General features: G+C 41.6%; 1 protein-coding gene across 1 annotated transcript; it reads right to left on the bottom strand.

Moving 5' to 3' along the window:
• Positions 1–602: 602 nt before the first annotated feature.
• Positions 603–17,507, bottom strand: LOC138636656 (EMILIN-3). The gene is made up of 6 exons (XM_069724783.1): positions 16,842–17,507; positions 5,387–5,509; positions 4,055–4,377; positions 3,529–3,875; positions 3,058–3,408; positions 603–2,471 (listed from the first exon to the last, which is right to left on the bottom strand). The coding sequence occupies exons 1-6, from the start codon at positions 17,024–17,026 to the stop codon at positions 1,326–1,328; spliced, it is 2,475 nt and encodes an 824-aa protein (XP_069580884.1). The 5' UTR covers positions 17,027–17,507; the 3' UTR covers positions 603–1,325.
• Between the last annotated feature and the right edge of the window lie 7,886 nt (positions 17,508–25,393).

Genomic DNA, 25,393 nt, shown 5'->3' with positions numbered 1-25,393 from the left:
TAATGCTGTTCTATCTGCTTGCAAAAAAATATTATTGTGTTAACAACAATAACAGCATTCAAAAGTTGACAGGATATTGATGGTGAGACTAAGACATTGCTGCTTCTTCTTTCAAAATGTGTGATATGCTTTAGTATACTTTTGCTCAAATCTTAAATGCAGCGCAGAATCTGAAAGGTCAGAGAATTTGCTATGACGCCCCAATCATTATCATATTCACATATATATTTTGTATGCTTTTGCACAGCTTTCTTCTTTGGATGTTTTAAGAAGTTTGCACTTATTGATTAATTAATTTGTTGCCAATTCGAAAAGATAACAGTCTTGGATTGTTTAAGTTTAGTTTTTCTTTTATTGTGTGTATTTATTGACCAACGATGAATGGTTGGAGAGTATTTTCTATTGCAAATACAGAGAGATGCTCACTATCCAACCATAATAACTTCAAACTGAAATCCAGACTGACTTCATAGACTTGGATGTTAATTGAATGACTTTTCTTTTTCAGGGTAAAATTTTTCACATGTATTTTGAATAATAGGCCTTCATTACTAAAAATTCCATCCAAAACACAAAGACACTTCCACTCTCAGCACAGTTCTCGAGTGTTTCAGATTTTATTTCTCTTCCATCTACCATGCCATGTAATGTGTTCTCACTGTCCTCCACTGGTGAATTCTGGAACTTCTCTGCAACTTGGAGCAATGCGGCAGGAAATAAACACAACGGCCAAAAGCAGAAATATATCAGCCATTCTCAAACGCGTAAAACAAACGTTTACAAAAACGTAAATAGCAACGTAAATAGCACCAAGATGACATACAGTATTCTTTAAAAAGACCAGACAATGTCCACACAGAGGATGTCGAGTGTGCTAGTCAGCAGAAACCCGTAGCAGCGTTTTGTTTGTTTTGTTATTTCTCTAATACAAACAGTTTAACATCATAATAATGCAGTCACTTCATATAAGTTAAAAAAAAAAAAAAACAGAAAAAGAAAAAAAGGCACAATGTCTAAACAAAACAATCATGATCAGAAAAACAAATGCCCTATAAAGTAAAATCTCAAGGGGAAATATTGCCCAGTTATACAACCTTAGGCGTGTCTTTGTGTTCTGCGTCTGCCTCTCCTCACATCACTAAACTAAATACCCACAGGACATCTGGAGGCACTGGGGTGAGGAGCTTCAGGGGAATGACTTTCATCAGTTCAGTTAATTTGCATCTGTGCAGATGGGATTGGACGAGAGAGGAGAAAGCAAAGGAAGTCTCTTGAGCCTAGATAAGAAGCACACATGAGTCTTCAAAAAATCCTGTAGTTCAATGCTACTGGTCTTCTTTTTGGTTGGCTGCTTCCTTGGCCGCGCAGTCTTTGACCTCCCGTTTCAGCTTGGATAGCTGTTCTGAATGGTTGGCCAAGGTGCCATTCACCTGCGCCAGATAGGAGTCAGAGTGTCTCTCAAGTTCTGCCCTGATCCTCTCCAGGTGCTCTGCCAGCTCCCCCAGGCTGCTGCACTGGCCCTCTACATGGCTCACCCTGCTGTCCACGTCCTTCACCTCCTTCTGCACCTCTTTTGCTGTGCTGCGACAGCCCTGCAGCTCTCCGGCTAACTGTCTCTTCAAGGCCACCAGCTCTCCCTTCAGCTGGGCCAGCCGCCTCTCCCCGGACCCAAGCAGGGAGGCTTGGTGGCCCATTAGTTTGGTGATTCCCTGCACCTGATTGACTATCTGGTGCTCCCTCTGTTCCCATGATGCATTAGCGTGTCCCACTTCAGTGGTAATGAAGCTGATGGAGTCCTTTAGGCCCTTCAGAGTGCGGTTCACAGAGTTGATGTTGACCTTTAGTAGTGTGATCTCTCCCTGGACCAAGCCCTCTGCATCCTCCTGGGCGATCCGGAAGAGCAGGTTCTGCAGAGTGTTGTTTAGGCGGTGCAGCTGGTTCGAGTGGGAGTCCAGACGGTCTGTCATCTCCTTTCCCATCCCCTCACAGTCCTCCTCTATTCCAGAATCACTGACACCCCCTCCTGGTGGGGTGGAAGGTGAGCAAGAGGAGGTGCAGAGGAGCTCCAGGTCTATTAACTGTTTCTGAATTCCACTCAGGTCTCCCTCCACTCTCCTCCTCACAGACTCGATCTCCGTCTCCAGTGCAGGGACCACTTGACCCTCCAGAAGAGCCGGGGCAGTGGCATTACTCAGCTCCTCCACAGCCACAAACACTCTCTCCTCTAGAGTCTTCAGCTTGTCTTCCAGCAGGGTCTTGAAGCCGTCTATACCACCAGGAAGCCCGTCTACTCCATCAGGTCCACCACTGGTGGCATTGAGTCGGCCCTCTATGTCCACCAGGCGGGTCTCGATCAGAGTTTCTACGTGGATGCTCTGTTCAGTGAGGGCCGTCTGCATCTGTCTCTGAGATTCTGTCAAACCTTTAACAGACTCCTCCAGAAGCAGCACGCGCTGAGACAAGCTGTTCACCTGCAATAATCAAATTATTTTTAGTTATTTTTCCCAAATATCCCACGTACATTTTAACTATTTTGTGATGTTCCCCTTTTAGTATCATAGACTCAAATGTATTAAATGAATAGTTTTGTATTTTCTGAAATCTGATTTGCTTTCTCTTTGAGGATTAGAGGAGAAGATTAATGGTGTCATGTTTGTGCAAAAAAGCTGAAACTACAGCTCGGAGATACAATGTAACTACATTGCATTACTGAAAAAAAGCGGAAACAGCTTCCAGGTTCCCAACATAACAATGTTCATTTATATGTTTTTTTTGTTTGTTTTGTTTTCATAAAACCACAGACATATAATTTGTAAATGAATTATCTTAGACAAAGACTGGCTACTGTATTCCTTCTTCCTCTGGACTTCCTCTTTATTATCCAGACATCTAAATCTTGTTAAAAAAAAAAATAAATAAAAAAAGTAAAGTAGCCCACTGCCCCCAAATGCAAACTATTCTTTAAAACCTACATTTTGGTTTCTTCATTTGGTTTCTCTTTGTTCAGATCACATTTGATAGCACGTTGATTATATTACCATCGCATTCATGCCATACCTGTCCGCAGCAGCTCTCGGTCAGAGTTAGACCCTGAATCTGAGCCTGCAAAGTGCCCAACTCCTCCCTGAGCCCAGTTTCTCTGCCATCCAGAGACTGCTGCATCTGCTCCTGGCCATCCATGTGCTCCCTGTGGCACAGCCTCTGCACCTCACCGATCTTCTCATCACAGAGGTTCTCCAGGCCGGTCAGCCGGCGCTCAAATCCATCCAGGATCTCAGCTCTCACCCCAGCCAGCTTGGCATCTAAGATCTCCTCTAGATAAAGGGTGGAGCCAGGGGCAGGGATGGGCTTGCCTCTGGCTCCTTCCAACAATCTCTTTAACTGACCGTCATGACCCAGGACCATCCCCTAAATACACACAGAGGAGAGAAGGAGACACAACCAGCATGTATAAAGGCAGGAGTAAGATAAATGATTCCTTTCAAACTGTACAAAAACTGTGTGTCAACTAATCCATCATATTGATACCTGAATTTCCTCTAGAATGTGAGTCTTGGCTCTCAGCTCATCCTTCACTTCTGTCACTCTCCCTGCTAAGTCTCCGAACCCATTGAAGCTTTCTCCTCCGTCCAGTCCACCGGGGTTGCCATCTGGGATCACCCCAAATTCCACTGTGGAGTCGGGCACACGGGGAGTGTTGGGCAGCAGAGACACCAGGAGTTTATTGGTGTCTTCCCGGAGGGATGTGCGCAGGCGCTCCTCGAGGCCAGCTACTACTCCATTGAGAGTGTCGAGACCCTGGGTGAGTCGACGCAGGTCCTCTTCTACCTGATCCAGACGTTCACCCGTCACCCCTGAAATGCCAAATTTGTTTCCTGTATTTTCAAGCGTAATAAGAGAAAGGAGAATGTTTTAGAACCTTTTTTAAATGTGTAATATCCAAAGTGGCTGCTTTCATGCACACATGCACAAATACCAAAAGACACAATAAATTGAATGGCAGAAAACTAGGCTCGGTGATTTAACAATCGACCAGTTGGAGTTCAGCTCTCACCAAAGTTTGGTTTGCCATTCCCAGCAGGCAGTTGCCCTGTAGGTATTGGTCTGTTGTTGGGCCCACTGGGGAAGGGTCTGCCTGGCTCCACCTGCCCTCCTCCAGGCCTCTGGTCCACAGGGGGTGTAGCACCATGGGGGAAGCCCTTCAAACCCGGGCGATGGGGAAAACCTGCACCCTTAAAGGGTGGCATCATGACGTCAGGCAGTGATGTGGGTCCATCGTGGCAGTTTTCTCCGGAGTAGCTGGGACAACATCTCCACTCGAGCTCGGTCACTGTTTTAAAACCCACTTTGTACTTTGGTTTGTAGAATGTCCTGTACCTGAAGTAAATATGATAAACAAATGTGTTTACTATCAGACGATAAGAGTATCTTATTAATAGCTGACATACAGTATACCAGGTTCTATCTGAACTGCTTTTGTTTTAACTCATTAAGAGCACAGAGCTCCAGCAGAGATAAAGGGATGAAGTTGTTCTCTATGGGATTAAATATGGATTAGAGGAATATTAGGAGATTAAATAAAGTGTGGTGTAAATGATGTGGCATCAGAGGATCGGACCTGAGTCAGCACCCAACTTCAATGTTATCTCGTTCAAGCTGAATTTCAAACTCTCTCCACTAACACACAAACACACACACACACACACACACACACACACACACACACACACACACACACACACACACACACACACACACACACACACACACATTGATTAATCTTTTTAAGGATAAAATCCACCCTAATTTCCCCTGTGTGGGGAACACATAGTGGTTTCAAGGGCAGATAACATTCAAGTAAAGTTTTAAAGTATTACTTCATACTGCAAAATAATACAATGCTGAATATTTTTTTTTAAAAAAGATAGGGTTCAGGTAAGGAACAAGTACAACGTCTAAACCAGAATAATCGAGAAATAAAGAGCTCATCATCATTTTTATGCATATGCAAATGGTTCTGCTAGTGTTCCTTAGTTGTGCAATATTCACTTGAATAAACAATCCATTTTTTTACTGCATTTCTTTGTCAAAGGACTCTGACTACCAATGGATTTGCACACAGCTGAGTCTAAATCAGTATTTGAGCAACAAACTTCTGAACACTAGAGGGCAGCATTGACATGTGGTATGTCAATGTTGATCTACAGTATATTCCACAGTGCTCTGTGCTGCAGTTTGTTGAATGGAGAGTAATAATTACACACTATAAACCCCATAAAAATTTTTTTTTAAAAAGTAAAACCTCATGTGCACTCACACTGGGCTGTAAACTGATTTATAGCATTTTGCAATGTTTACATGTTGTTATTTCCTTTGAATAACTTACATGACAACAGGACATTTCTGACCCCAGATGCACTTGGTTGTATACTCAGCCTTCACATAGGTTGCCACACCATCCTGCATGGTGCATGTGATGTTCTTCTGGACCACGTAGGCACAGTGGTTTCTGTGGGGACAGCAGAGGGAGGTTGGACTCAAACAAGTAGAAGCACTGAAGTAAATATCTATGTAATGGCAAAATGTGGTGCAACAGTAGGACAAGTAAAGAAGCACAGCAATATACTGTACATGTAGATACCAAACACACGCGTCACCTTGAGGGATGAGACCAAATAAACAAAATCCTTGAGTGTTTTAAATTTGGCAAGGGTCCATTTTATTGCTATTTCTTTTCTCAAAAAATGTCTCGCTCTGAGTAGAGACATGATTGCTGAAAAATCAAATCTTTCACAGTAAGTAATAGTTCAAAGCATGCTGCTACTCCACCTACCTCTGCATCATTAGATTACTTCTTCCTGACAAATATGCTGTTCAAAAATGAAGCCTCCCTTGAGTTCAGACTCCGTTAAAGCTTTACTGTATTATTTATCTCGTGGTTTATAGTCGTTTAGTAAATTTTTTTCTTCTCATTCTGAGTCTGCATTTTGATTGTTCCCTTGTTGCTGTTTTTTCTTTTTTTTATGATTGATGCTTTCTTAAACTAATATGATGTATGTTCATGATAGATGATGCATCTGGTATGTTTTATAAAATAATAGAAGCTTTGAAGACCTTTTACAGAAGACCTACAGTATATGTTGCATATGGATGAATTATATTAAGTAGCAATTCATTGTTTAATCCAAACCATAAAACTGCTGACATCAGTCATAGTGATGACAAAGGGTTTGCAGAGAGCTTCTTCGTTTGTCTTTTGTTTCCATTGAGATAAACATGGGAATTCATTGTCAAGAAATATCACATAGGCTGTTTTCAATCCTGGAGGATGCTCTGATGCATCTACAATCAAACACATAACTAGAAGAGCACACAGAGAGTGCAGACCTTTGCCAAGGCTAACAGTTCACTCTTCTATGACATGCAAATCTACATCCGCAACCACTTTATGTGTCTGAATATATTTACAATTGTAGTTATGTAACAATTGTACTGCTTACGTTTCTCCATACTGACTGCTTGTTCTATCTGGTTTGAGTCACTGCATTTCTAACATGGCCTATGTTTTGTCACTACTGAACGTTGCTGCCATCTACTGGATTTTAAGATGTTTGGCATTTAGTAATCTTGCAATCTAAATGAAAGTGAAAATTAATTTGAATCCACTTCAAAATTTAATTGGTTCTTCCTTAGCCCATGCTTCACCTTTCCACCAAATTTCATGTAAATCGGGCTTGTAGATTTTCCACAATCCACCTGACAAACATGCAAACCACACCAAAAACAGAACCTGCTTGGCAGAGGTTAACTTCACTGTAGCTACTTTTGAGCAGTTGTTGCATCACACTGGAACTGGAGCTGGAGCTGGACCTGGACCTTCTCTGTCCCTCTCCCACTCTTTATTGCCAGTGCAGCTATAGCAACTGCTAAATGTTCCCCTGGCCTCTGCGCAACACAGGAAATGATGATCTGTGCTCTTTAGGCCCACATGTGAAGCATTTCTTACATTCAGAGGGGAGCATTTAGTAACACATGCAGTACTTAACGTTGCTCCACAGCTGTTTCAGGACAAATAGAAGTGTTTGGAGCAGCAGGGAGAGACTCGGGGGCTGAGGAGGTTCTATGCGCCAAGTTAACAGGTTCAGAGGGCTAACAGACAGGACAGCCTGTTAGAATCTGTGAGAAACCAATGCACTGCTGCAGCTTTCTGCAAATTGCTGACCATGTTGACAGTGTTTTTTATGTGTGTGTGTGTGTGTGTGTGTGTGTGTGTGTGTGTGTGTGTGTGTGTGTGTGTGTGTGTGTGTGTGTGTGTGTGTGTGTGTGTGTGTGTGTGTGTGTGTGTCCGCTCTCCCTCTGTTGACATATGTTAATAGCAGTAGAAGGAAAAGGGCAGGAGTCAGAATGACAGAGCTCCTTTCATACCAGCCTGACAACCTGCTGCCAGGTCATGTGTTGTTAAGGAAGTGGCAGTTACGACCTTAACTGATGTGGTATGATGGGAGCTCTCAAAGCACTTTAAACTCATACGTGCAATTTGGTTGCTGCAGATGATTTTCTCACCGTAACAAAAACAAGGGAATTCTGGCTGGAAGGATGTATCGCATGGTGCTTAGGTTCATAAAATGAAGGCTGCAAGCTTAAACAAACAGGGCTGCTTCATTGTTTCTGGTACTGTTTCCCTCTCGTGAAAACCAAACAAATAGGAGGACTCCTGTAATGTGGCAATGCTGCTAATAATTTGCTTTCATGCTGTTTTTGTTCTAACACCCCACCTGCAGTCTCTGAGTTTAACACTGATCACTCCCTGTGCTGTCATCTGCTGCTCAGAATGCTTTGCAGAGAACACACGGAGCCTTTGGTGCCAAAATAAATTAAAACAAATTTTAACATGTGAGGTATTTGGCACAAACATATTTGTAGAAGTTGTTATAGATTCCTGGAGTTTGGGAAAAAAAACAATATTGTCATCCACAGAATATCAGCATTATAGCAAGTGGTTTACATTGTATAATATACTCAGATTTAATGGCTATGGTTTACTCCTCATGAAATTAAAGATTTACTGACTGGATCAAGGAGAATTATGACTTGTTTTTTTTATGTATGAGAGAGATGGTGTAAAAGCTCTTAAAGGCATACAAGGATTTGTGACAGCTGATGGAGAGCAGCCCCAGTGGATGTCAGTTAAATGTGTGACCCCCTTCTTACACACTTACAGGCAGGGCCAGTCAGTGAAGTGAAAAGTGATCGTGTTCACCGGTTTGTTTGTCAGGTGCACATCTGGGGAGGGGGGGGGGGGGGGGGGGCAGTGACCTTCAGATTCACACACAATGTCTGAAAAGTGCAGGAATCCAGATGTACATGAGAAGAAGGGGAAAAAACCCAAAAAAAACCATTTCTCTTGTGCATAGGTTTCTGTTTCTGCCTTTCACTCTCTCTCCCATTGCCTTTGCCTGTTTTCACAGATCTGTCAATGTCATTTGAGTGATATTTTATCCTCAGTGTCTCACAGACATGGGGGGGTAGGCGGAATCTGGCTTTGTGAGACTCAAAGTTGAATGTTGAAATAAATCCTGTCCCTCTGTGCTGCAGTGTCAGTGAGGGCAAGAGGAGGTCACCTCCCCTGCTCTGTAAGACTTGAGTTTCAACTTGAAAGATAGTGATAATGTGTGTAAGCTGACAATGACACACACACCTGCACATTTTATAGACACAAAACAGAACAATGAACTGCTTGGCCCTTTAATCTCACACCCAGAGAGACCACACTGCTCTGCAGGGAAATGCCTGCAGAAGCTTAACACCAGAAATACAAACCCGTGATGTGTAAGTGGTCATATGTGAGATGAAAAGTGCATTGATTTTTGTAATAGTCTCAGCCATGTCCAGCAGCTGCACGGGAGGTGAGAACTTTGTTTGGGCTGCTTGCGTGTGGGGGAGGATCTCCAGCTGGGACACTTTAAGGGAAATCAGAAGTCCTGATTTGAGATCAGGGGAATATGAAGAGCATGGAGAGGAGAAGAGAAGAGAGTGATAGCCTATTCTGAGCTTTTTCCATACCTCATCTCTTAACCAATGTGGCACAAGGAGACTGGTGTTAAATACTTTCTGCTGTTTGTTTTAGCACTCATGGGCAACAGAGGGGAAGGGTTGGCCACACAGGATAACCCCCTAAGTGCTCAGACAGTAAAAGCCACCTAGGTCAAGTCAACTTTATTTATGGCTCACATTTAAAAACAACAGGCACTGGCAAACATGCACAACCGCAATAGATTATCATAATTAACAGTGGCAGTAAAATACATCAGACATCTTCCATTTGTTAAATATGCCAGACAAGATATTGCATAGCTTAATATGATTCGTCAAAGAGAAATGAAGTTTGAAAGTGAAGAATTTAAGAGGTCAAATGAATGAGACAAATAAACCATTTGTTCGTTTGGGGCAACAACAGGGTATGAGGTGCCTTAAACTTTGCCCGTGGAACAGGATAAGCATCTGGTCAGAGGACCTGAGTGATCTAGAAATGGACTAGGGAAGTAGGTCACAGGACCACGAAGTTTGCTCTCAATGCTAATGAATCCAAACAAGACTGCCGTCATGCTAGCTGCTTCGTGAAGCTGCACTTTGGCCTTGTGGTGCTTTCCGTACATGTTTACACGTAGATATGTCATTGGCCGCTACCGTTAATTACACCACGAAAGTGCGAGACTTTTATGTATAAATGAACACCCTTTACATTTAAGCCGTTGCCAAAGTAGTTCACGCAATCACCACCAGGTAAATCTCTTTGTATTTCACAGTTCACTGAGTTTTTAAATCTGGTGTCTGGTAAAACATTCCCACATTTTGTCAAATCTGAAGGGGGGAGGGGGGAGCAGCAGGTGCAAACAAGGGCCAAGGACACATCGGCATGCAAACAGGAGGAAGCGGGGATTGAACCACCAATCTTACAATTAGTAAGCAACGCGCTCTACCATCTAAGTCAAAAGCGACAACAAACCAAGAGAGAACCTCTGCAATTAGAAAAAAGATTTAGGTGGAAAAAGAAAGCTATTGACGATGAGCACCCAACCACCACGGATAGTCATCGATGTGGCTTTTCCTCGTTGGAGTGCTGAAGAGAAGGTACTAAGGGCAGATACAGATAGTGCATTACTGCTCCTGGACAGGTTAGTATTTGTAGAATCATTTCTGAGGGTTATGGAGCTATTATATGTTTTTATCATTTTTCTGACCGCCAGAAGGGGTCGCAAAAAGTTGTACACTGCAAGTGTAAAACAAGGATTACATACTGTGATGTATCACAAATGAAAAGTGTGACTTGTCTGCACAATGCTCCATAAATGCTGTCAATTGATACTGTATGTCTAATCTTCCATATATTTGATTCGAAACACTTCTATTTTGTGTCACTGACAACAGCAAGAAAACACCCAAATATGAAAAACTAAGTATCCAGCTGATCCACACCCTCACTGAACCACCCAATCCCAAGTGATTTAACTAATTCAGTATCATGCATGTGTTAAACGCTGTGTATCCCTGCTTCACCTGCCTTTAATCTGTCCTCCCCAGTTAATATCAAAATAGTCTTCACCTCTTTTCACTGTGACAGGTAAGCCACACGTACTATTTCTCTTGGCTTTCTCTCACTCTCCTGACTCCTAAATATTGTCTTTTTTCTGTCATTGGAGCATGGCATTTTCTGACTGCTTTTCTGCTCCCAGAGTGAATATTTCCAGTATAGCATTGCAGTTCCTAAATCACTTCACAGCCTCCCAGGGGGAAAGCAGAATTCCCGTCTCAGATTCTCATGTGGAGCGTTGTCGGCAAATATTATTGCTGCTACACCTCCACCCTGTGCTGGATCCAAATCAGCTCACCTTTCAGTCCCCCCCTTCTTCCTCATAACTTTTTTTTTCATTGAAATATAAAAACTGCAGGTTATCCCTGTTTAATTATACCAGGTTTTGGTCTTCCCTGTGTTTCTAACACTATTATGACTTGATTTTTTTTTTTTCAGACATCTCGTCTATGTTACCTCATAATGCCCAACTTGTCTGGCCCTCTACCTCGCCACTTCTCCCTCCACTGCCTCACTTGTTTTGACACTGTGGCAGTGAAGGGCTCACCTTCCTCATTACTAACCACACTCTCACCTGCAGGGGTTCCTGACTGTTTGAACCCCGGCCACTGCTGTTGGCTCTGACAGATTTATGACTGAAGAGGGCCAGATAGAGAACCATGCAATCTTGAATAGGACTTATAACAACTGTGTCTATAGGCTAACAGGTTTCCTCCAGGGTCCATCTAGTTTCATATATGCTTTTAACAATGCCCATTTCTTGCAAATTGTCTTGAGGATTGCGACTGCTATTGTGGCTAATGATTTGGGTGACAGGAAATACGTGATACTACCAATTCTAAGACCAAGATTATCTCTCTGTCATTCAGAAGCAAGTCACCTCCAATTATTGTAGCCAGACCATTACTCATATGTTTCTCGAATCACCTCTAATCATTGTTAAAGCAATGAAATCATGTGGCTATTGTCATCTTCTGCAACCTTTATTCAGTAAAATTTGAGATCAACATTATTTCTCATAAGTTGTTTTCTTTAACAGTAGTATTTCTGTTACATTGTACAGAGAGGCTCAAATAGTAGTCACCAGTAGTGATTTTTGTTTGTTTTACCAAAGCACATAATCTTCTTTGACTAAACTCTGAGCTTTTGAAGTAAAATAATTATTAGATTTGCTAGACTCACTGTACCGTATGTGCCATAAGCGTAAGCAACATGTACAATGCTTAATTTGGGTGTAAATACACTGCTGAATTATAGACAGTATAAAAGTGGAAGTAGCTGCCAGGCCTGAAAAGTAAAACCAGTGTGGAAGTGCTGTTTTGAAGCCTCGAATCTGGCATTTTGGCAATCGCCATCTTGTTTGAGCCAGAAGTGATGGTGTTTTGGATGAACTGGGGAGAAGCAAAGGGTGAATCTCACTTGACTAAGAACTGGAGGACACTAAACCTGCCTACCTAAACTGGAAATCTGACTGCACCCCTGGCATGTCAATCGAACCAGACATGCTATCGAACATACCTCTCTTTAGAGCCTAATTTCTAATTAAACACAAAATTACTTTCTGAAGCACCACCAGAGCACTGATCAGAAGGAGTGACTTTAGCTTGACACTATAATGATATGAACAAAATATTTATATATTTCAAGTTGAATGGGAGTCTATGGAGCAAGATGTTTTTTGGAGCCAGCCCCTTGTGGCCCTCACTGGTATTGCATTTTGAGGCTCTTCAACAAAGGTTTAGCTTTTCATGAATAGATATTGTGTAAATTTGTATAGAAATTATATGATACTGAATGAAGTGGTTTAGGTATACACCTAAACCACTTAAGGGCGTTAGAGGATTTTTTTTTTTTTTTTCTCCTGGAAAAAATTATTTGGTTTTTAAAGGTTTAATTAATGTTAGGAGAGGGACTTCTATTTTTTTTTTATGGTAAGCTAAGCAGGTGATTGGCCTTAATGGATAGATATGAGACTGGTTTCAACCTTCAAATATGTCTCTAATCTGATCAGTGAAGACATGTGGCATCTTCTAGGATCCTAATTGATTTACACAAACCCATTTCCCAGTAATAAATATATGGCTGTTGGATTATGTTTCACCTGCTTTGTAGTGGCAAAGTGCAACATGAGAGATGCTTGTGAGATGGAGGATACCGTTTTTAAGTCTGCCCTTCTCTTTTGGGACACAGGAATGTGTGACACAGAATAAAGGTGGTGTACAACAGTTATATGTACAGAATCGTTTAACAATTTACCATATTTACAGTGGCACTGAGGTGCAAAACACAAAACAAACAGAAAAAAACATTCACGCTTTAGAGGGGTGGAACGTCACTGCCCAAGACCAAAGAAAGGTGCACCAGGTCAGGTGCACAACCAGGTGGGCTTTCTATTACATTCCTGGGGCTGTGCAGCATTAATTCATCTCCTATGTCAGGCCGTCAACCCCAACCTTTACTGTGACGATCTGAGACGTCTGAGGAAGGTGTGTGCGCGATGGCACTTGGGTTCTCTAATGCGCCCACTCACAGCGCCATGATAACGCATTGTTTCTCGCCCACAACATCACAATTGTAACTCCCCATCACCCCTACTCAGTGGATATGACTCCCTGCTGCTTCTCTCTGTTCCCCAATAATTTGTCACAAACTTTGATGTGCGTTCACTGCTTCAGTTTCAGGTGCGTAAAACATCACCGATGCATTTGGATTGCTGCTCACAAAAAGTGTGGAACTCAAGAACTGATGATGATCAAGCGACGGAACCTGAACCAGTTACTCATTAGGGTTAGGCCTTTCTCCTGCTCCAGCGAGCAGCAGTTGGAAATTATTCATCCGTTCTCAAATCTGTGATTAATAATGAATATGATGTCATGCCTGGTTAATGTTCTGCAACATGGAGTTTTATCTGATGTGATGTGTGATCATGTTCATTAATAAAGTCAACATGTCAAAATCAATGCGAATTTTTGCCTTTTTGGTGACCGAATTTGTTTCATTGATTAGTCCAACTCGCTATGGTGGCTAAGCTAACATTTTCTCCGTTAACTATGGCCAGCTTTAATTTGTGCTTTCGGCACATCTATCGGAGGTAAAGGCGTGGCATACCACTAGGGATCGGTACATAGCAGTGATGTATTGCTGAAGAGATTGTTAAACTGATAGAACAGCCGCTTTCCCATCTCGGTGCTGCTGCCTGAAATCCTCCGGAAACGCAGCTAAAGTTGATGGAACAGCTAATGACTCTATTTCCGTAATTTTTGGGCTGCAAGTTGCACTTCAGGACTGCTCCCTAATGTTGTGCTTTTTCATTTTCTTTTTGCGCTTTACACTTCAGGACTATACGTTTTTGTCGTTGCATTTTTTCTTTTTGTATTTGTGTTTTGCACTTCAAAGCTGCTCATTTTTGTGGTTGTGTTTTCTTTTTTGTGTGTGTGTTGTGCACCTCAGGACCACAGGTTTTTGGGGAGTTTTTTCTTTTTTTTCTGTTGTTGTGTTTTGCACCTCAGTGCCACTGTACATATTTCTTAAATCTTTTCAAATAATTTCGTCTGGGAGAACATGTGAAAGCAAAAATGGCAACATTACAAAATGTTGAAATGCAATTGCTTTGAATTACTTTTGCCTCTTTGCCAAGCCTTGGATGAAAACATACTTTAGGACATCTGAACTCCCTAAACAATTGTACCCATGAAGAAATATAAGCCTCTCTGCAATAAAGTTGTGACAAGTGCAGTTTTGTAACTGTCTAAGATATCACAGTCCACAACTATAGGGCCATATATTTTCTCACAGCAGCAAGTGGTTGGACTGAATGAAAGGAATGACTGTGAAATCAAATCACTTGCTTTGCTGCCAAAACATAGATGATAATTCAACATGAAGACAAAAAGTCTGTGGTGCCCCAACAGCTGAGAATGCTTAAATATCTCACTAAAATACAGCCTGTTTTGTACATGTGACTGCATGGTCAGTAAAAAACAAGGGTTAAAATTTACAAGCTGTAAAAGTGCTTGACTGAAATCCTTCACAAAATCCATATACGTTTGTACACACTTAGATTCAAACTTTCATACACATGTCATAGCACCTGTTATTTTTAAGTCTCTATTTCCACTGACCAGTCAGGCTGACAACAACTGAGCTCATATATCTGTAGTGGTGGCCCGACACTGACACGTCCCCGGGGCCCGCTGTGTCCAAGATGGGTCAGCAGCTCTTGTATAAACACTATAGTTGGACTCACATGTTGGGAAATATTACCAGCTACCAGCAACAAGCAATTACTGACTCTGTCTTTACAACGTCTGGTTAATCTATTAATCTTGGGATTCAGACCTGGAAATGTGTCTGGTATAAATCAGCTTTCATGAATATAAATAAACTTCTTTGGCACCACTGTCAAAAAGTAAATTGGGGCTACTGTCATCTGCTCCCACTATGCTGGAGGTATTAACAGTGACGATGAATGTATGACCTGATGCACTTCATACCTTTCTCTATTCAGTTTCAAGTAGTGCTGAGGATTGCAATTTTACAATCCATAATTTCAGTAATTGCATCACAGATTCCTCTCCAAGCAACGTTTAACATTCTGGGAGTTAAAATTTCAGCTCCAAAATGGTCATATTTGTACATTCTAGCCGTGCCTTAAATCACATGCTCGAGTTAGTACACTCATATTTAGTATACTTACTCGTGCAGTACAAGAACTTCGACAGAGTAGTGTTGTCTCGAGTAATTACTGAGAGCACTGCATGTTTCCATACCTGACAGAGTGAATGTACATGTGCACTCAAAATGATAGGCGTAAGTACGTAAATACACGATGTGACACAAAGCGTCTTTCTTCTTAGCTGAGTTGCTGACTGTAGTCAACATTCAGGAATCCCCTGGTTATATTTAGAGCTGTAGGGTCTGTGATCCCTGATGCTTCACTAAAGCTTCACCTGATTTCTGGATAAGTGAATAGTAAAGTTGATCAGTAAATAACTCTAAAACATCAGCTAATTATGTGAATGTGTGACTGTGGTAAAGTCACCTTTAACAGAGCTGCGCCTAATAATGAAAATAAATAATGAGTGTGGTTAATTGCTGAGTAATTGATTGCAGTTTACAAGTAGGAAAAGTTACATGAGGAATAAATGCTGTGACATGTTTAAACATATGATAATGAGTTGACTGGAAATTAAGGTAAGGAATAGGGATGGATGAAATTACATTGTTCAGTGAGAAAGTTAAACGATGTGGACATTGGATTCAGGGTGAGGGATGCTAGACAGCCTGTTCAGTGGAGGTGAGTGTACATGGCAGACTGAGCAGGGCAGGGCAATCAGCCGTCTTCTGTAGCAGTTTGAGTGAAGCAGCAGGTAGCTGGGGAGCTGTCCAAAGACATAACAGCTCTCATGGGAAGCCAAGCAAAAGAAAAAGGGGAGGAGGAAAATGGAGGAAAAACCAAAAGGACCCTGCAGGCCAAATATCAACCATCTCTATCCAGGCAAAGTATAACTTCGAGTTCTGTTTTATCTCACTACTTTATCACGTTCAATGTCATGCATACAGCTTGGTACTGTTATTCTTCCTCTGTGTATATGGTTTAACCACCCTGACAGTATGTGTCCAACATATTTTTCATCACATGTCACTGATTGAAAACAGAAGAAGACTTGTCTGTTTTGATTCTGGAGAAGTAAAGAAAAAAACATCTTTATGTGAATCCAGTTGAGACCACAGTGTTATTGCTTCAGTATTGATTGGAGAAGAATTGTGCCACTCCCTTCAGGCAGCGGGTGCCCAGCTGTACTGTATGTCTGCCTCTAATTGAGAACCCCTCCCTCCCCTCCCGAACACACACACAGTGACTGAGGGATCAGTACCCTTGTCATCAACTCAGAGTCCCCTCACTGCACCATAAAGACCATAATGACGGCTTTGTTTTCGTAGCGCAGCATGTCATTGTTGCTATAATGTTTATCCCTAGCCACAGATGGTTTTAGGTGTGAACCACCGAAAAGGGCTGATTTTGAGTAAAACAGAAACAGAGTGTCAATTCAGGGATCGGTTACCAAGCTGATTCCCTAACTAAAACCATATTCCTGCAACTCGCTGGTAACATGGGTTTCCTAGGGGAAATACAGTATGAGGTGGATCCGGCTTGAACTCTACTTGGAATGCTTTTAGAAATCAATACCCTGCACCTTGGAGAGAGAAATAAAACACGCCTGTGGTGTGTCCAAAACGGAGCACTTACTTGTGCCGGGTCATGGGCTTGTTTGGTGAGTGGTGAGGGTTGAGTCCAGCCTTGTAGAGGTTGTATCTGTTTCCATAGAAAGGGTTGACATGGCCTCCATAGAAAGTTCCTTTACTGTCCACCACAGAGAGCAAAACTCCTAAGAGAAAGGACTGTGCAATAAGTTGAGATAAATTGGTCCTCATTGTTGTTTTTTTGTTTTGTTTTTCTAAGTCTTCAAAAACTCAGATAATTCCAGAGTCTCAAAAATGCAACTGCCTGGTGAGGGAAACCAGTTAAAGTTGTAGATTTAAGTTCCTCAGAGTGTTGTTTTGTTCGCCGTCACACGTGAAGTCTTGTTTTCTTCAGTCTGCCCTGAAGGACACAGGGAGCCCAAACAGCTGTAGCATCAGCAGCATCTCATCCTCTACACCTTCAGCTTGCACACTAACCAAAATCTGAGCACTTAGGAGAGAGCAGAGGGAAAACTAGTGAGGCTGAAGAGGGAGGGGAGAGGAAGAGGGAAAGGAAAACAACACAAAGGTGTGCTGGAGGAGGGGAAAGAAGAAAGAGGAGAGCAGGACAGAGGAAAGAAGGAGGGAAGACAGTATGAGTGTGTCTAGGAAAGTTTCAGCTCCATATACACACATGCAAGTGTGTACGAGACCTGCTGACAAGGCTCGACCCTCCAAGTTATCTGCCCTCTGCATGAGTGAGAGTGTGTGTGCAAGAAGCCGGGTGCTGCTCTGCTGCCTCTGAAGGGGCAGGCAGACAGACAGGCTGTATTTGCATATCCCACCCCAACTCCAGCCTGGCTGCTCTGCAGTAAAAGGGGGGGGGGGGACTGACTACTAATTTCATTCCATGGCTCATTCTTCCTTTCTCTCTCTCTCTATTACACACTCAGATAAATGCAAACTTGAACATAAAGACACAGCTTCAAATCAGATTCAAAACAGAAAAGCTCTGTTGTTTAATTCTCTCTTAACTCTTTTCATTATTCCCCTCTCTTTGTCTTCTGTCCAGTGTCAAACAATTTAAGTTTTTGTCTGTTAAATCCCTTAAACATTTTATTTCTTTACCCTCTCCTTTTCTTTCTCCATCTGCTCTGGAGCAGCTGTACATCAAAGCACAGCCCCAGTGTGCTGTGCCATGTGCATGGCTGTGGCTGCAGCCAACTAAGACACTGCAGGTCTGGACACAATGGACCTCCTCCTTGCTTCACTGCGGTCAGTCATTAAATATCCCAACCACAGCTTCAGTGGCGATCCACACCCCGACCCCCCGCTTATGTCTTACTGCACTTCCATGTGCTTCTTGAATTCATGCATAACTGCCTCCTTCGCCTTTCAGTAGGATTTCCCCGGGAATTACTGAAATCACTTCAGTTTCTATAATAAGTGAGTGTCACTGTTTAATGAGTGTATGAATCAACGTTTGTTCGGACCGAAGAGATTTCTATAAACCTTTACTTTAAGGGAGACTAGATTGCTGTCACTTTCTTTGTACCAGTCAGTCATTTTATTCAGTTTGGAGGCTGGTGTGTTAAATTTTTAATGTCTCTCCTTGACTTGTTCCAGACACATTTGCAGAAGAAACCAAAATGAAACAAAATATAATCACAGTTGAGTAAAATATGGGTATTTTTTGGCATTCCTGATGACATTAGAAAGATTAAAAGACCAAACCTAGCACAGAGCTGTGACAGACAAGATAAACCTAACGTGAGGAGGCTTGCCAAAAATAGGCAATGAGCTACAGAGATGATTGTCGTTTTATGTTCCACAAGGGACAAAGACAATTAACATAACACAGTACAGAGTTCCAGAGAATTCTACATTTTTTTTTATAATTTACTGACAAAATTTGCTAGAAGATCACAATTTTATCTCAAATTATTGGTAAGAGGACGTTGACTAGATGTGGAGCAAACGTATAAGAATGTGCAACTCATTTTCAAAAATACACTGAGAAGAAAGACTTGGCGGAAGAGACCAGTGTCTCAATTGGCCTCTTTGTTTGGATGGTTGGTCTGCGGTGTCCTTCTCACCTGTGTGCAGACTACACACCATTTACCCTGCTTTATTTACTCTTCATTTGCAGGTCAATGTGAAAGGAAAACACACAGCTTCATGGCATGCAAAGAGACACATCACATAAGTGGAAGAGTTCCTAAATATATTCCAGACCCAAGAGGATTAGAACAGCCTTAAAGAGGGTGGATCTGTCGAGCAATGTGAGCTCCAGTTGATACGTGGAGGAACAAAACCCTTAAAAAGCATCTTTGAGTTATGGTTCTTTATGTCCTTTCATCTTATTCCATGGTATGTACAACATAGTGTGGAATCAGGCAGACTCTTGCAGTTTTCTTTTGTCAGTTTGTGCTGCACAGATTCAAAGATCGACAGCCTGTGAAGCTGAAGTGTTTTGGCTCCTGCTGAAGATTCATCTCATCCCTTCAGAAACTGTCACCTCAGGAAAGCAGGGAGACGGTGAAAAGGAAACCGTTCTAAATCTCTGTCCGCTCTGGCAGACAGCTCGGTGCTGAAGTACAATTTTTCACAGAAATGACTGGCACAATCTTAAACAGATGTCTGTCCGAGCCCATTGTCCAGATGTCAGGGAAATATGAGTAATATCTGTGAATCTGACTTATGTTAGTTAGTTTGTTAGCAAACAAACAATCCAACCAATAAATGTTAAATTAAAAATTCTAACTTAGAATTAATTGAATAATTGCAGTGTACTTTGTAGGAGCCAAAAACAGAATTTTCTGCTTGAATGAGTACTTACTGAACCAAAACAGTTTCTGTTGACTGTAAGTCTTATGAGTCTTTTCTTAATTTCTTTGTTTATTATGCAGTATAAATGGTCATTCTGCCAACCCTGGATATATGTGTTCTGCGCTACATCTGTGAGCAGTTTTAGATAAGTATTCTTAGCCGCTCCACTTGACTGATTCCATACACTGTATGGAAATCTGAGAGGAAATTCCTCCAACTTTTTAAAAGTCTGTAGCCTCATCAGCACCGGCTAATAGAATACTGTGGACTTTATAGTGAATACAAGTCAATGACAGTGATATTGTCCTGCGCTATTTCCTCATCTTTATACGGTTTGGACTCAGGATAATGTATGTTCCAAGTGACATACAGCATGTGTCCACTTTTTCCTTTGGCCCAGAGTTTCAGAAAGGAGCCATCAGCATTTAGAGTCTCTGTGTACAGTCCTGCACTGATGAGAGACTAAGTTAATGAATCCACTTTAGTGAAACAGGACACCACTCAATTAGCTTCATTTCCCTAACCCCTCCATGAACCATCCCCATCATTTGCTATCAGTCTTCTCCAAGATTTTTACAGGACACACTTTTATTAGATTTAGACACAGCGGGACAGACATGGTGAGGAAGAGGTACAGAAAATGGATGGATTCCATTTCAGTGACATCAGCTTCTTAGTAGTGAGGACACTTGATCCTTTCTTACAGTAGTAACCTGGGAAGCAACCCAATCTTCCTGAAGACATGAACGCCAGGAGAGTGGCAGTCATTTATTTCCCTATTCCCAAGCTTGCACATGCATACACAAAACCAAACCAATGGATCAAAGTGTTAGAACTTCTTCCAGAGAGAGAGCAATTCAGTTCTAAGTGTATTGGTCATTGTATTTCATTTTGAACCACCCAAAACAAAACTTCTTCTACTACCAGAAATGTACTTGCTATCAAGCCACTTAATGTATTAATTCCTAGGTGGTGTGACCCTCCATCATTTTCACCATAAAATGTGCTCGTTAACATGTGACACCAGCAATAAAATCAGACCTCCATCTACCACAGTTCAAGATGGACGGTGATAAATTAAATACTCCACAGGCATTAAAGAGCCACGAGTGGTTTTTCTAACCAAAGAGAGGAAATATTCGGAATTATCTTGGGTATGGTAAGATTTCACATGGAGTGTATGAGAAATGTTCTCTACAAGAAGTTCACTATCACATGAAAAAAACAAAACAAGGAAACGTTAGTTTCACTTGAAAGGCTGCGAAAACTTATTCCATTTTGTCAATCAGCCTCTTACTGTATGATGGCTGATGGCTTCCTATATGTTGTGGCAAATTTACTGCGAGACTTACAAAAAAAATGTATTTGATCTTGTCACTGGTTTAAAGAGGATTTTAAAAAGAGAGACCAGAATGTATTCTATTTTAGTGATACCCATTACAAAGACTTAGATACAGGATGAAAGTGTATTTTGGGTTTAAAACAACAAACAGCATTTTCAAGAGTTGCCAGTTTGTGTGTATTTCTTCAAAAATGCCAAAAAGCAGCCAATGAGGACTGAATCATTGAAAGCCCTCAAATAAGGGGGACAAACTCAGTGTTTTCACAGGGGTCAAAGGGCCTTCCTGTGATGGAAACAGCTTCTTTTCCCACAATAGGACCAGGAGGATATGAAGTCATAAAGATGTAGGTGTAGGAAGGGAATGGCATTTCAGAGTGTACACATGAATGGACAATAGTCACGTTTTCCTCTTCCCTTTGCATCCAGAAAGTCCCACAGCAATTTTTTATTGTCGTTGTCACGCCATGTCAGGTATGCACCAGTGTTTACTCTCAGTCCAGGTCTTCAAATATAGAGAGACAGGGGTGAATGGGGCACAGAGGGAGGCTTTGTGTGTTTGAAACAGAGTGGCACCTCATTGAGACTGTGGTGGCAGCAGCATCTTGTCTGTGAGAATGTGACAACTGTTGCTGCTGAGACAGAAGGTCAGTGTGAGCTGGAGATGACCAATACACTTCCTGGAGGTTTCATCCCAATGAGATGAGAAAGACAGTCATTGTCTGCTGCTGTCTGTCGCTCTTTGTTTGAACTTAATTTTTAGATTGTGACACTGGGTAGAGTACAATATATTAATGGACTGAAATTAAGGCCGGTGCTTCTTGTTAATCAACAGTTCTTACACCACTGTTAAAATGAACCTTGCAAGACAACAACACAAAAAAGATAACAAGTGAATTAAGACAGTTTGGCAAAGATCCTAATTAGAGTTAAAAAGATGCGTTTTCATTGCAGGTCTGTGACAAGATGAAAACTCCAGTCTGACAATAATCACGGGTCATCCAATCATATGTCTGTCTGTCTGTCTGTCTCTTCCATGCTTGTGAAAACAATATGTCTGGAACACCAAGAGAGACTTTTGTCAAATTTGGCACAAATGTTTACTTGGTCCTAAGGATGAATTGATTAGGTCAAATGTGAAAGGTCAAGGTCACTGTGACCTTACATTTGTCCCATTATTTTGTGGGTGACATCACAGGAACATCTTGATTAATTTCTTCAAACTTGGCACGATAATTCATTTTGACTCAGCAACAAACTAATTGGGTTTTGATGGTCAATGGTCATCATGATTTCACAAATTCAGTAATTATGACAAAATTTCCCAGAAATGTCTGATAGGATAACATGATTAGGTGATGACATTTAAAATCCAAAAAAGTCAAAGGTCAGAATCAATGTGATGTTAAAATGTTCTGTAAAAACACTTTTCTAGCCATTATTCAGCGCCATAACTCAGGAACATTTGGTTGGATACTGAACTGGTGCTGCTCTGAGCCTGAGGTCCAGGACATTTTATATTCCCAGTCTGTCCCTGGTGGTAGATGAGGTCATTTTTCTTTTGGATTTTGTTTGACAGGTGCCTCATGATCTATTGTCACACTTTCACACTGCTTGTTTCTGAACTGGTGAGATATGAATGCTAATATTTATGCTTACAGAATAAATTGGTCATGGGAATATTTACTTACCCATAATGATGTTGGGGGTTTGCTATCGTCTCAATGCAAATATTGACTCTAGAGTCCAATTCACAATGTAAACGTAACTGTTGCACTCAGCCCATACAAATAAATATTACACTGTAAAATTGTGCTCACCAATATCGTTGTCACACATTCAGGTAGAGATTGTTTTCTTCACATTCTCCATCTGCAGTGAAGCATTACAGAAACCAGTTCTGTTTGTGTGACCTGAAGCCAATTTCCATGCACTGATGGTCATATAGTGATTATCAACAATGCAAAAGACGACAAAGAAGAGAGTGTTTGCTCCAACAGATATCAGTTAATAATTAACTGCTCTATATCCGGTGTATATAGTCCAGTTTTAGCATTTCAGTCGATTTTGAATTCACACATATTAATTCTGTTTTCTACAGTGGGTGCCCGAAGGGGAATGGACAGTGTCCAGTCCAACAGAGGATATTTACTTGGTGTGTTCTTGTAGAGGATTAAAGAGCCATTTCTCAGGTGGCCTCTCTGAGAAAATTGGTTTTAAAATAAATCTTGTGATCATCCCTTCATCTTAATCTCTACATCCACAGAAACATAATACAGTACATGTAGACCTATATGTTTACAGGTTAAACAGAATCAGCAAGTATTGACATTTAGTTTATCTAACACAGCTTTTAAATTACTGCAACAATACCAGTATTCTCCAACTGCTGAGATCTGTGACAGCAGTGGCTGCATGAGGTCTATGTGATTTATGGGTCATTCGTATGAAGCATGAGCTCATTCCAGTGAGCTGCCAAATGTGGTTGGTGCAATGCAAAATTACATTGGATTTGTAATCAATGCTGGCGCTCTGCATGCACCAACGTACACACACACACACACACACACACACACACACACACACACACACACACACACACACACACACACACACACACACACACACACACACACACACACACACACACACACACACACACACACACACGGTTCAATCTCCCTCCAGTGGGTACGATAGTATGCATCCAGTCCACATCTGGTTTACATCATAGCAAGACCACCACCGCCACCCAGTGCAGATCTATCGTGAAACACACACACACACACACACACACACACACACACACACACACACACACACACACACACACACACACACACACACACACACACACACACACACACACACACACACACACACACATATACAGACATACACACACACACACACTTCAATATCACTCATTTTTAATATTACATCATGCACAGCTTTCAGAGTGAAACACAGAAGCTCAGTGTTGTACATCCTCCAGTAAGCAAACTGACTTCATATTAATCCCTGGTGTTTAAATGCTATAACGTACTGCGTCTTGACCTACTGTTGGAATACATCAGCATATAGGAGTGCAGACACACATGTTAAAAGTGCATGCATGTGAGCGTGCATGCACACACTCAGTACTTTAATTGCTGGTTTTGTTTTTTATTGTAAATGCTGGTGGGGGTCAGTGGTCTGCACAAAATATGAGGTGTGTTGAGATGAACACGCAGTCACAATGAGCCCCTTGTTTCCTCGGCAATGTGTTCTCAGTTGCAAAGCAATTAAAGACTAGTTTACTGGCCAGGAGTTTTCTCTGCATGTGACGCAACCCTCCAGGTTTGGCCAGCTGAAGCCTGAGTGATGGGCACACACACACACACACACACACACACACACACACACACACACACACACACACACACACACACACACACACACACACACACACACACACACACACACACACACACACACACACACACACAAACCCAGACACGTGTATGTGCACGCAGAGGGGAGACATAAACAGGCACACATGGTCCTACACATACACACATCATTTAAGCCTCGCCAACGTTGGCAGAAGGAAAACAGTCCACATTATTGCAGCACAAGGCATGCCCTGTAAGCGGCTGTATGAGGCTCTTATTTGATTAACCCTACAATGACGATAAATCCAGATGAGTGACAGAAACTTTATAATCAAGTCACAGTCATTAATGTGTTGACTCAACATAGGGTTTTTTGAACACAGATCCTATGTTAAATCTTTGTTTACGCAGCAACAGTAATAATGTGAGAGTGGAGTACATTTGTGATGTCAGCTTCCACCTGTTCAAACTTTTCTATAGATAAAGGAAAAAGACAAAAGAACTGGGCTTGTTCCTTTTTTTTTTTTTTTTTTTAATCACACTCCACAATGAGATAAAGACTGTTACTGTCATTCACTCTTTATGTGGTCTAAAAAGACATATGTGTGTGCAGTGAACATGAAGGTTTTTTTTTTGCCTTCCTTATCAATTTTAATTGGCTCTGTACCAACATCCTTCAAAATTTGTCTTGCATACAGTTTCATCAAAATACTAATTTGCGATGATTTTATTCATTTGCTTTAAACAACAAAAATGTTAAAGAGTGCTCACTGTTACAACAAAAGCAAATCATTGAGTGTGAGTATGTTGTGAGGTTAAATATTATTGGATCTCAGTCGGGCGGTATCCGCGGCTCAGGCTGATATGTACTGTACAGGTTGTGTGTTTTCACAGAGAGACTGTACCCCGGGGTACTGCAGGGTATGTGAACGGGCATAACTGTCTCCATTTGTGCAAGACGTGGTCTTTACCTTTTTTTTCACTCCATCTGAAATCTTTCCAACAGCAAAACAGACACACATGATGAAGAAGGATTATTGTTATTTGGAGAGACTTGAAACAGGGCTCCACAGTATT

This window comes from Brachyistius frenatus, unplaced genomic scaffold (assembly GCF_029030835.1).
Source record: "Brachyistius frenatus isolate BFR_SWC_R1_liver_20210118 unplaced genomic scaffold, ASM2903083v1 Contig_6, whole genome shotgun sequence".
NCBI lineage: Eukaryota > Metazoa > Chordata > Actinopteri > Embiotocidae > Brachyistius > Brachyistius frenatus.
The sequence above is the reverse complement of the archived record's forward strand: the minus strand, read 5'-3'. Positions and strand labels throughout refer to the sequence as shown.

Coding starts and splice junctions, on each gene's coding strand:
- LOC138636656 (XM_069724783.1), bottom strand. CDS start 17,026: ATGAGGACCAATTTATCTCAACTTATTGCACAGTCCTTTCTCTTAGGA. Junction 3,876..4,054: donor GAATGGCAAACCAAACTTTG/GTGAGAGCTGAA, acceptor TTGAAAATACAG/GAAACAAATTTGGCATTTCA. Junction 3,409..3,528: donor ACATTCTAGAGGAAATTCAG/GTATCAATATGA, acceptor GTGTGTATTTAG/GGGATGGTCCTGGGTCATGA.